The sequence below is a fragment of the Arachis stenosperma genome, chromosome 6 (genome assembly GCF_014773155.1).
Source record: "Arachis stenosperma cultivar V10309 chromosome 6, arast.V10309.gnm1.PFL2, whole genome shotgun sequence".
Taxonomy (NCBI): domain Eukaryota; kingdom Viridiplantae; phylum Streptophyta; class Magnoliopsida; order Fabales; family Fabaceae; genus Arachis; species Arachis stenosperma.
Window position 1 is genome coordinate 78,782,416 of NC_080382.1, and position 12,660 is coordinate 78,795,075.

General features: G+C 35.5%; 2 protein-coding genes across 3 annotated transcripts; one reads left to right on the forward strand and one right to left on the reverse strand.

The window, feature by feature from the left end:
• The first annotated feature begins 309 nt into the window (after positions 1–309).
• LOC130935355 (serine/threonine-protein kinase D6PKL1) lies at positions 310–5,595 on the forward strand. Of its 2 annotated transcripts, none has more exons than XM_057865059.1 (3): positions 310–517; positions 1,026–3,032; positions 4,411–5,595. In XM_057865059.1, the coding sequence occupies exons 2-3, from the start codon at positions 1,261–1,263 to the stop codon at positions 5,252–5,254; spliced, it is 2,616 nt and encodes an 871-aa protein (XP_057721042.1). In that variant the 5' UTR covers positions 310–517; positions 1,026–1,260; the 3' UTR covers positions 5,255–5,595. The 2 variants fall into 2 exon arrangements, with proteins under 2 accessions (XP_057721042.1, XP_057721043.1); XM_057865060.1 differs by having other exon boundaries at positions 313–517; positions 1,023–3,032.
• A 2,468-nt stretch (positions 5,596–8,063) lies between these two features.
• On the reverse strand, positions 8,064–12,229 carry LOC130932735 (uncharacterized). Its single transcript, XM_057862143.1, has 4 exons — positions 11,461–12,229; positions 11,277–11,387; positions 11,049–11,162; positions 8,064–8,516 (listed from the first exon to the last, which is right to left on the reverse strand). The coding sequence occupies exons 1-3, from the start codon at positions 11,647–11,649 to the stop codon at positions 11,079–11,081; spliced, it is 384 nt and encodes a 127-aa protein (XP_057718126.1). The 5' UTR covers positions 11,650–12,229; the 3' UTR covers positions 8,064–8,516; positions 11,049–11,078.
• Between the last annotated feature and the right edge of the window lie 431 nt (positions 12,230–12,660).

Genomic DNA, 12,660 nt, shown 5'->3' on the forward strand with positions numbered 1-12,660 from the left:
TTTTATAAATTTAATTAAATTATTATCTAATAATTTTTAATTATTAATTTTATACGAATACAACTAAGTTTTTCTTTTGTATTTTATATAATATTCAAATCCCTTAAACTTGTATTACTAGAAAAGTTTTAGCTAGTTAAGTTGAATGAATTTACTAATACTATTTTTATATTCAATACAACTAAATTATTATTATAAATTTATAATGACAACTTTTGAATTTATACTGGATACTGTATTTTTCTTGACATACGGTGGGGGCAGTGTCTGTACAAAAGAATCAGTAGTGCGTAGTGGCAGCGACACTGCTGAACACATTCCAAACGTTGGGCGTTTCGCTCTCTCTCTTCCTTTCCTCCTTTCTCTCTCTATCTCGCTCAGATTTTCTCCATCATCTCCTCAATGCGTGCCTAGTTAGGGTTTTTTCATCTTCTCCAAATTCCAACTGTTCGAGTTTTGAATCTTCTTCAGCTTCAATTTGTTAATATCTCTCTTTGGCCTTTTCTTCCACATGCTGGTAGCGCTTCTGTTTTCCGATCCCACTCTCTTTTGTTATGCTTTATTTCAATGCTAATATGTTCAGCTTATTTGTATATATTTCTTATCGTTACCCTCTCAATCTGACAACAGTGGTGTTTTGTGCTTTGAATCTGTGAACTAGATTTTTGAACTTACTATTTTGGGGTTTGTGTCTTCTACAAATTACAGTCTTGGATTCTAGTGTCTGAAATATTAAAATGAAATTAATTCCGTTGGATTGTACATCCTAGTTATATTGGATTTATAATTCTCTCCCTGTGTGTGTATTTTAGTTTCATTTTCATCATTTATTTATTTTGAATTCTTTTTTGCCTCGGTTTTGCTGTGGCCTATTTTGGGGAAGCGAATTGGTTGTAAATTCAGGGAACTGCCATTTATTTGCTTAATTTGACAATGTCCTACTAAATATGAATGAGTTGAATGAATACATATTTTACGTTTTCGTTTGGTTTGATGATGCTTTCAACTATTCGCCATTATAGCAGGGGTTTGAAACATATCTGGTAAAAGCAGTGGATACAATACCGAATTTTTGTATCTGTTTTGGAGGAAGAAGTGTTGGATTTGCGTACCCTTATTGGCCTTCCTTGAGTTGTGATTCATTGGTGACTGATACAGCCATACAGGTGAAATGAATTAGTCACTCGAGCATTGTGAGTCAAACTGTTTTTTGTTACTTTTACCATGAGAAGCTGAACTGGTAGAACAATTTCTCTTGCAATGGGTTCATTCTCTGGCACTTCTGAAATAGTTGAAGCAACAGACGAGCTAAATACAGGGAAAACTACAGCAAGTAATCAGTCCAATAATGGGTGTAGCATGGCTGAGAAAAATCAGAAGCCTCGGGTGCTGAAACTGGGCTACAAGGACAATCTGGACGACGATATTAATAAGTTATTTGAATCAATTACTCTTAAATCTTCATCAAGAGACTTGGGCCGTTTTCAAGATGGTACAAGCCCTAAGATGAAAAGTGCATTGAAAAAGCCCATCACAGTGGGTGTTTCTCGGTCCCCGCGAGTTGGGACATCTGAACCTGTGAATTTGAAGCAGGCTTTAAGAGACCTTTGTATTTCTAAGGCATCAGAAATGGCTGCTATGAAACGATTATCAAAAGCAACAGCTTCTCCAAGAATATCAGAGGTTGGGAAGATACAAACATTGTACAATTCAGTTGTAGCTGAAACCAGTCTATCTGGCCCTCCTTTGGTTGAAAATAAAGAGAATGGAATTGAAATATCCCTAGTGCCAGAAGAAAGTAAGTCAGTTTCGATGGAGAAAACATCTCATTCTTATCAAGGTGCTGAAATCACTTCACCAAGCCAGATCATTCGATCTTCTCCTAAAGATGCTGTTGCAACCATTCAACATACTTCTAATGCTTCATTGCCGCAAGTTGATTTGGCATGTTCATCAAGTAAAGTTGGGGTTCACTCACGGCAAGTGGTGCCTGTTCAATCAGAAAAACCACCAACCACATCTCCCTCTCCATCTCCATGTACCACAACTGGAAGCAAATTGGAGTCATCCAAAATTGTTTCTTCTCCTAAAAAAGTTGGAAATAAACCATCTATATCAAATAGTGGCCATAAAGGTAGATTGCAAACATCTTCCTCATCTTCTGTAAATGGCTATAGAGTAAACAAAGTGTCACGTCATACCCCCCGTGCAGTCAAATCAGTCCTCAAGAGCAAGAATTTGAGTAAGAAAAAGCTAAAAGAGTGTTCTGGCTCTGGTTTGTGCAATCCTTCAACCAATAAAGTGAACAATAAGCCAGCTCCTGTTCCAACTCAAATGATTTGCGAGAGATGTCATTGTGCTTTAGAGAATACAAGTGAAGAAAAAGGCCACCATATCACAACACTGGACTCCATCAGTCCTGAAGTGGTGAACTCAGGTGAAGAGCACCATCGTTCAGATAAACCTGATCTGGCATCAACTAACAGTAACAAAGGCAGAGCAATTGCAAATGTAAAAAAGAGCACTAAGTTGAAAGACCAACTTGAATTTTCACAAAGTTCAAAAAGTAGCCAAGGTGAGTACAGTAGTAGCACAAGCACCAGTGACGAAAGTAATGCAAGTGGCTCAAGTTATGGAACTAGGCCTCACATGTCAAAAGATTTTAGGTGGGAAGCCGTACGACGTGCTCATTTGGAGTATGGAGTCTTGGGCTTGAGACATTTCAATCTTTTGAAGAAACTTGGTTGTGGGGACATTGGGACAGTATATCTTGCTGAACTAATTGGCACAACTTGCTTGTTTGCTATCAAGGTCATGGATAATGAGTTTTTGGCAAGGCGGAAGAAGATGCCAAGGGCACAAACTGAGAGAGAAATATTAAGGATGCTGGATCATCCATTTCTTCCCACATTGTATGCACAATTTACATCAGATAATCTGTCATGCCTGGTTATGGAGTATTGTCCAGGTGGAGATCTTCACGTTCTACGTCAGAAGCAGCTTAGTAGGTGTTTTTCAGAGACAGCAGCAAGGTATGATCCTAAGAAAAGAGTCCAGTAATATATAAGCATTTTATTTTGTGTTTATAAGGTTATATGAAAAAAATTCACCTGCTTAACTTTAGTGTGCAACAAATGATGTGATAGCTAAGTATTTCCTAGTACAAACCTATATTCAATTTCATAATTTATATCATTTCACAGTGATGCAATATTCTTGTACTAATTTGTGTTTTTTGACTTCTGACATGCATAACTGTAAGTATTTCCTAGTACAAACCAATATATTCAATTTCATAATTTATATCATTTCACAGTGATGCAATATTCTTGTACTAATTTGTGTTTTTTGACTTTTGACATGCATAACTGTTTACTGTAGTGACAAGGTTTTGACATGTTTCTTCTGTATAAATATAACAATGTACGCTAAATCAAATATGATTCCATAAATTTATATGTTGCATTAATTCTTAATGCTTTCTGCAGTGTTGCTGTTTGTGTAGCTTGTAAAATCTGTTTGTTTTGCTTATAAATCTTAAGAAACAGCGTCAGTAATTTGTTTCACTTCATCTGTGTTTTGTGGTCACTTGGAAACTATCCACTGTTTCTGGATAGACAATTTATTCCTTTTGTAAATTTGATAGAATTAAAACTGTTAGAGTAGATAACAATATCTTGCTCGTGATCTGTTTTTTTATTATTGCCATCTTTGTTATCTACTGTAATTCAACATGCTTCTGCCTGCATTTTTCCTTCGGCCATGCTTGTGCTAGGAATGGAATCATCCCCTTTCATCTACCTAATCTTTACACCACCACTACATCCTGAATTCTACCTGACAGCATTCCCCTTTGCTGTGGTCTGTCAATGATTGTCATTTTGTTTAGCGTTTTGAGATTTTTTTTTTAATTTCCATTCACCTACCAAATAAAGATGTTTTGACTTTTTCTTCCAGTCATTTTGATTTCTTAAAAAATAGAGGTATTAAATGTTTCTTAGATCTCGAGATTAGATTTATTTCCTTATCATTATATATAATTCTTTCTTAAGTCATCTTAATTACTGGAATGAAAAAGTAGTAAATTCAATTGGAAATATATTGTTTTTTCCCTCCATGTCTCATTGTCTACATATACTGTTGTTCTGTTTCATGAATAAGATCAAAAGAGAAAATAAACAAGTTCTACAATAAATCTTTTTGGTAAAATCTAGAGGCTATTTATCTTTTTACACAGCCTTTTGTTGATAAAATTCGAAATATCTCTTTGACTAGCAAATGTCAAAAGAATTAATTTGTTGATGCAAATACACATGTTTGATATGTATTCTATATATTAGTTATTATGTTGAAGTTATCATCCCTGAACAACAATCTTGCACATTGATCATCTGTCTTTTATCCATGCAGGTTTTATGTTGCCGAAGTCCTTCTTGCTTTAGAGTACTTGCACATGCTTGGAGTTGTTTATCGTGACTTGAAACCTGAAAACATTCTTGTCCGGGAAGATGGACACATCATGCTCACAGATTTTGACCTTTCACTAAGGTGTGCAGTTAGCCCAACGCTTCTACAATCCTCTTCCGAGATTGAACCAGCAAAAAGTTCTGGCCCTACTACAAAACCAAGTTGCATTGAGCCATTCTGCATTGAGCCCGCTTGTCAAGTTCCATGCTTCAGCCCTAGATTCTCACCCGCAGCAGCAAAAGCAAGGAAACTAAAAGTTGATCTTGCAGCCCAGATTAGATCATTGCCACAGCTTGTGGCCGAGCCCACCGATGCCAGATCAAACTCATTTGTTGGAACACATGAATACTTGGCTCCTGAGATCATCAAAGGAGAGGGACATGGAGCTGCAGTTGACTGGTGGACGTTTGGGGTTTTTCTTTACGAGCTCTTATATGGTAGAACACCGTTCAAAGGTTGCAATAATGAAGAAACACTAGTGAACGTGGTGTTGCAGAGTCTTAGGTTCCCCGACAGCCCATTTGTTAGCTTCCAAGCGAGGGATCTGATAAGAGGGTTGCTGGTTAAGGAACCTGAGAACCGTTTGGGATCAGAGAAAGGTGCTGCTGAGATTAAACAGCATCCTTTCTTTGATGGCCTCAACTGGGCCTTAATTCGTTGTGGTCTCCCACCAGAGATTCCAGAGTATTGTGATTTTGGAGTTTCTGATGTGACACCAGAAAGCAAGGGTGGTAAGTATTTAGAGTATAATGCAACTGGAGAGCATCTGGAGTTCGAGTTGTTCTAAAGATACTGTTGGTTTTTTTTTTTTTTTTTTCTTAAAGATAGGATTCTTCCACGATGGATGTGTGAAGCTGTAACTTATATGTAACTATGTAAGCCTATGTTGTAAATTTAGTTTTGGTTTATATACCACGGTATGACCGTAACTGGTGTATGTGGACGTGGCAACTTGAGTGTTGAATGATAATTCATAATTGCAATCTTGAGGAACAAACATTCCCGATGATAAGGAAATTCCATTTATCGTGCCTGTCTGCCTGGTCTCTTGGGGGCCAAAGACGAATATCTTGCCAGTGACGGGCTCCCAGCAGAGCGAAGAGAGAAGCACTGATTGAAATGAAACTAATATATTCTCATTTTCAAGTCCAGAATATGGTTACAATTATGGCTAAATAGGGTTCAAAGGTTTAAGAACTACTGATTGAATGCAGAATTATGGCTAGTGAAGGTTTGCTCTTACGGCTCTTGATTTTTAAACATGCAGAACTATGTAGAGAAACGGAATGAAGGATTAAATAATTCAACTCTGTTGTAAGGATATTTTAGTAATCAAATGATATAAATTCTAATTTAATCATGTTAAGTGCAGTCACTAAAATCAACTTAATATAAGATAAATATTAAATATAAGATATACATTAAAAATAAATTAAATAATATATATTTATATATAAATATATAATAACTGAATACATATAATATTTTTATTCTAATTTATTCTATGGTTTAGATATTCTAATGAAAGCTGTATATGTGAGTGCTGACGCTTGGGCAAGGAAAGGACAGGTTCAAGAGATGGGCATCAGCTGCTTTGAAAGTCGCCCTCGGTTTCTCGTTCTTTTTCTTTTCTGTGATGTATCTGGATTCAGGAGTTAGATCCTCCAGAATAATTTAGTGTTAGTTTTTGTTGTTTTTGGGCCTGGACACCCCTTAACTATTGAAACATATATATATTCTTCGGAAATCAATTTTAATATGACTTAAATGTTGGTATAATACGTTAATATAATAATTAATATAATATACTGAGAAACGATGTGAAATGAATGATTTTATGGCTTCAACAAAGATTGGATCGTGTCACTGAGTTATAGTTCAAATAGCATAATTTTTTTATATTCATAAAAAAGATTGTAAGTTTAAATCTTCCTATCTTTGATAATAAAAAAAAATAATTGAATCATATGTAGATAAAAAAAAAAACAGGGATTAATTTATCCTAAAACTCAAATTTTACCTTTTATTCTAAAAAGCTTTAAAATAATATTTTTTTAAATTAATTTTTTATCATTGTGATTTGTAATAGTTATTATATTAGTATTTTATTCAATATATTTTTTATTGTATGGTATAATAAATATAAACTAATTAATAATACTTAATACATTAATATAAATATTAAATAAATGAAAAAATAATTAGGAAGATTAAATAGTAAATCTAATTATTCTCCTAACTCTATAAAAAGTATAGAGACCTAATTGAAAATTTTACGAAACTATGGAGACTAACAGAGTATTAAACCTTTTTGTAATTAAGTCTCTACTATGACAAAAATATTGGAATTAATAGAATATTTTGTTAAACAAAATGAATATATCTAACATTTGACTGAATATTCTGTATATTTTAATAGAATATTTTGTTAATTCCTATATTTTTATCACGGTAGAGATTTAGCTACAAAATTTAATATGGTATAAGGACCTTATTAAATAGAAAAAAAATATAGGGACTTAATTGAAAATTCAATGATACTGATAGAATAATTAAACTTATTTTATTTATTTTATTTTGACATTTTCTATTTAAATTAGATCATTTTTATTTATAATGAATTGAGAAGAAATGTTTGATAATTTATCTATAATCTACAAGACCTATTCCTACATGAACACACTTATTTAAAATAATCATTATCTTTTGTAAAATAATTTAAAATAGTTAACGTATGTTTGCCCAACACACTCACCGTAAGAGTTCTTTGATTTACAGGAGCACACATACTCATACTGTAAGAGTTTTTTGACTTACAAGAGCATTGTAAGATTCCTTTGACTAACAAGAGCACACGTACACACACTCACTATAAGAGTTCTTTGACTTGCAGGAGTATATGATAGTTATGTGTGTTCTCGATACTTCTGTAAGAGTTTTCTGACTTACAGAATCACATTATAGCTAAGTATTCCAGGAAAGCATTCTCAATAGTCTTACCACTATCTATTTGACTGCCTTCACGCAGTAAATAATCAACATCTTATAATTTCATTATTTAGTAGTTACCTCTTTACTTTTCTACTTCTTCATTCTTTCTTTCTTTATCTTTTTTACTTTTACTTTGCAAATTGTTTCAGTTTCGGTATAAATAATCAACCTGTTCCAAGCATAAATTCAATAAGTCTATATTGAACTAGTTTAACTTTTCATATTTTACCTAACCCTAAACGTAATGTTGAGTACTAACTATGTTGTCTCTAGTTAGCTTCCCTAATCGACATTTATCTTTACTTTTAAAGTTTTACTTTTTTTTTCTTTGATTTTTTAACTTTTCTTTAACATTTTATCTTCTTCTCACTAACATGTTCTTATCACTTCCTAGATATTTTATGAAAATAATTATGAAATTCTGAGTTTAAGGTTGTTTTTAAAACTTTTAGAAAAAAATCTCTTTTTGTTATTATTTTATTATTTTTAATAAAATAATATTATTAATAAAATAATAATATTTAATATTTTGTTATTAAATATTTTTTAATATTATTTTAATCTAAATTTTCGAAAAATATGTTTTGATTCCAAAAATTTTATAAAAATTATATTTTAACCCTTTTAATTTTTTATATTAATAATTTTGTAATACCCTAACTACCAAAGTTCACGCTTCCGGCTGCGCAACTCTGATAGCTCGGACATTACGACGACACTTATACTATTTTATACTAAAATATGAGCCTATTTAAAACTTTAAACCACAATACCGCTCCCAAAAATACTTTTACTATACAACGTGTATCCATACATACCATACAACTTACAGAAACTCATAAAGAGTACATCCATATACATACATACATATATATATATATATATATATATATATATATATATATATATAATATTACAAGCATTATCCAATACAATTCCTATCCCTCTTACAGAATATATCGAGATAAAGGCGAGGGTACAGTAAATAATAATCTAAAGCAATACAGAGCATTTCAACAATAACTAAATAAACTCTTCGTAACTTCTGCGCCCATATCCTGAAAGGGGAAAAATGTAGGGGGTGAGAACATCATCCTCGAAAGGGTTCTCAGTAGAGGGTTTTTGGAAATTACTGTAATAGGATACATGAAGATAAACCGTACCAGTGATTAATAACCGTCTTATGCCTCTTTTCAAAAACAACAGTTTACGATAAAAGTAAAGTCAAAAATTTTTTTTGAAAGAGGAACCGTTCAATCCTTAAATCATCAAAAGCCTTTCACAAAGGTTTATCTATACTGAACCAAAATAGCCTTTCATAGTTTTCCAAACCAGAAACATAAAACCGGAATCAACCATCGGTCCATCTCAATTCAACCACGGTCCTAGGCCCAAACAATCCAATCCAACAACCAATCACCACAAACCAACAGAGTCCCAGTCGCAAACACAGATAGGAAGTTCAAGCACAAACAAACAGTTACAGCAAGTAGAACAAGTAGCAGGTAATCACAAGTAATCACATAGGCAAACCAAGTACAATATGCACACCCAAACAATGTCACATAGATGCATATGATGCATGCCTGTCCCTAGTGGCTGATGATATCATCTGTCGGTTATATAGCCAACCCAACACGTCCTGGTAGCTAACCATGGTCAGAAACACCCATCGCGGAGCAAGTAGGTTTGAGCTACAACCCCATTGCTACTACCCGCTCAACCCAGAGCCAGTGGAATAACCACTACTGCAGCTACTACCCAGGCGGTGTTTAACAGCTCAACCTGGAGCGAGTGGAATCACCACTACTACCGCTACTACCCAGGCATCACAGTCTCTGACCTGGAGCAAGTGGGATGAACCACAACCCTTGCTACTACCCAGGTATCTCAAGCATATATTCATTCAGTCCCAGCCATGGATCAACATCCATCTCAGCCATCCGGCTTAAATTTAAAATTTCATAGTCAGCCATACGGCTCATAACTCATTCGACAATCAGCCATAAATCAATATCATACACAGCCATTCCGGCTCACGGTTCAATCCAGAACCAGCCAATATTCATAATCATACACAGCCATTCCGGCACATAACAAAACAGCACTTCCACATTCAACATCATCAAATTCATAAAACCGGCATTTAAGCCATAAATCACTTTTCTCAAGCCATTTCACTTTGAAATCAAATTTCAACTCTTTTCATCCTTGGCTTTAAAGGTCTCATTTCTCAAATCATCTCAGGCTCATAAGCCAAATTTACTCAAAGTGAGTTTCCTTTTTAAAACAAAGCCACTCTCGGCATTCTCTTTCCAAAACTTCCAAAGCCATGACAAGTTAAGGATTTATTTCAAAGTATTCAAAACCACCCATCCAACAATGGGATTTTATAACAAAAGCTTCTCGGCAGAGTCCCAAGTCTTTAGGGGAGAATAATAAAACTCAGTTTGCCAAATTCATTTAAAATCATTAAAACCTTGGCTTTCCGTTTTGAGTAATAAAATAGGATCAAAGCCAAACTGAGTCATGTAATCATTTACTTCTTTCAATGTCGTTTCCTTTAACTAGGCAAAACCAACTTCAACTCCCATGATAAATTCTAGAGCATTTCAACTGTTCAAAATTCTTTCAGTCTTACAAGAATTCAAAATTCAAAAAGTATTTAAAACATTTCTCAAGACATTTCAAAATAAAACTTGTCAATAGATGTTCAGGTTCTTTCAAAGTCACTGAAAATCCTCTGATTGAAATCCTCAAACCCAATTCAAAGGCGTAAACCCTTTTCCACATGTAAAACAGCCGTAAGGTATAAGCTTCATCTAAATAACTTGTTCACAAGGGAAATATAATACTTTTCTTAAGAAGCAAGACTAAATCACAATTTCCTCTTTAATAATTCATTTCAAAAGCATGAATCATCATTTTCTTGATAATTCAAATAAAATAGTAGCAGTCTTTAACTCATCATTTTTGCAAACAACATTTAATAAAGACTCAGATTTTATAGAAATTTCGGCAACACCTCCCCTAAGACTTGGACTTTTGCCACCCGGTTCGGGTCCCAACTAAACCGTTTTTCATTCCTTTTCAATAGCTCAAAACCAGAAATCAATTCAAAAGCAAGCTAAAACCAACAGTCGCCTCAGTGGCATATCTCAAGAAAAACCATTTCAAAATCAACTCAATATCAACCGATTTAACTCATTTCCAAAGTTTGAATGAATCGGTTCAGCAATAAATCATTTATCGAAGACCAAACTAATTAAGGCAACCCAGGCTGAATTTTAAGAGTATTCTATCTTTCACATCATCAAGATAATTGACTCAATTCAAACCAATCCTCAACGGATTAGACTTATATTTCAAATCTTTAAAGAATCAACTTGAAAAGCATTCTGTTTCGCAAAACCACACAACAATCCGTTCATCAAAACCAAATACTAATCCATTCAAACATATAATTACATTCATCCAGGATAATCAACATCACATAAGGCTTATACAATCACCAAATACATTATCTCACATCAGTATCCATATGTAATAATTCCGACATATAAAATATAGTTTTTGGAAAGCGCCCCTACCTCAAAACGCAATCCCATAACCCAAACGCGTCACAAAATCCTTTCCACCTCAGCCCGAACCGATGGCAACCAAAACCTCAGCTCCCAGCCACTTTCGCAATATCCATCGCAATACTAATTGCAATGTACAATAACTGAGACTCAATCTTATAGCAATTAACGCCGCAAAACCTCAGCGTATGATAACAGAATAGTAACTAGAGAGCTTTCAAATAAAAAAATGCTTACCGAACGAAGAAGGAACGGCTGAACCGGAACAGCGGCGATCACCGAACCGGTTTGGCGACAATCCGGCAGCCACCTCAAGCGGCAGCGGCGACCGGACTCCAGCGATGAAGACTGAAACCCACATACAGAAACGGTAAGGCTTCCGGAATCTTAAACGAACGAAAACCGAATTCAAAACCCTTACCGGCCAACTTTTCCGGTGACGGCAGCAGGGTCTCGATTGGCAAAAGCTGAGTCCGGAGCTCCGGCGGTGCTTCCAGAGGTCACAGAACCTTTCCCGGCGGCCGGAATCACAGAGATACAGCTCTCTTCTCCGGTAGCAACACCTGCGGCGGCCTGAATCCCTCTGCCGGCGGCGGTTTACGCTTACCATTATTAGCAGCAGCGAGCTCAGATGGTGGCAGCGACGTGAGGTGGCGGCATCTTCTCCCCACCTGCGGCAACCCTTGGCGGCGACGCACAGAACTCCTTTAGCGGCAACCAGGGTGGAGCTTCTCCTCAGCCCGTGGCTCGCAGCTCACATTTCCCCTCTCAACGGCGCTCTTCCATTCGCGCCTCCAACGGCACCGGCGAAGGCAGCTTCTGTGGCAACGGCAAGGAAGCTCGCGACGGTGACCGGCGGCGTCAGACCCTAGCATTGGCGACGGCACATCGCGAACCCTCCCCGCAAGGCCTTCCCGTCACTCTCTTCGTGATTAGTAATGGCAAATGACGAGCTTCGACGGCGAGGCGTGGCATGATGGCGGCGGCGCCGTGGCATCGACAAAGCACGGCGAACTGGAGAGCGAACAGCGGCGGCTCTGCACAGCGCGGCGGCAGTGAGCTCTCTCTCTCTCTCTCCCCCTGACCGGCGCACTCTCCCTTCTCTCCGTTTTCTGCTTCTGTTTCCTTTTCTCTTAGGAAACTGTTGGGTTGCAGGTTCGCTGAAGGGAAGAAGAAAGGGGTGGCGGCTGCTATGCTTAGGAATTAGGGTTTCATTTTTGAAACTTAGGGTTAGGGGCAATATAGTAATTTCACATAAAAGTAGGGATAATATGGTAATTGAAACCCAAATTAAATCCAACACTAATCATATATAGGAAAATACTATTTGCTCATCAACTTTACAAGTTATTTTCAATAAAATGTCTAAATCCAAAAATTTAGAAATAATATAATTAATTTCTTTATTTTTCAAAATAGCAATATCAATATATTAAAATATTGATTATTTAGTCCATATCATATAAAATCTTTATTATTTCATAACTATCAACTTTATAATTTAAATATAGAAAATAACCCAATTATTATAAAATTGGATAATAATCAAAACTCGTCTCAAATCCAATAAATCAAAAATTGCCTTAATTATTTTTAATAAAATAATTTCTGAAATTAAGGT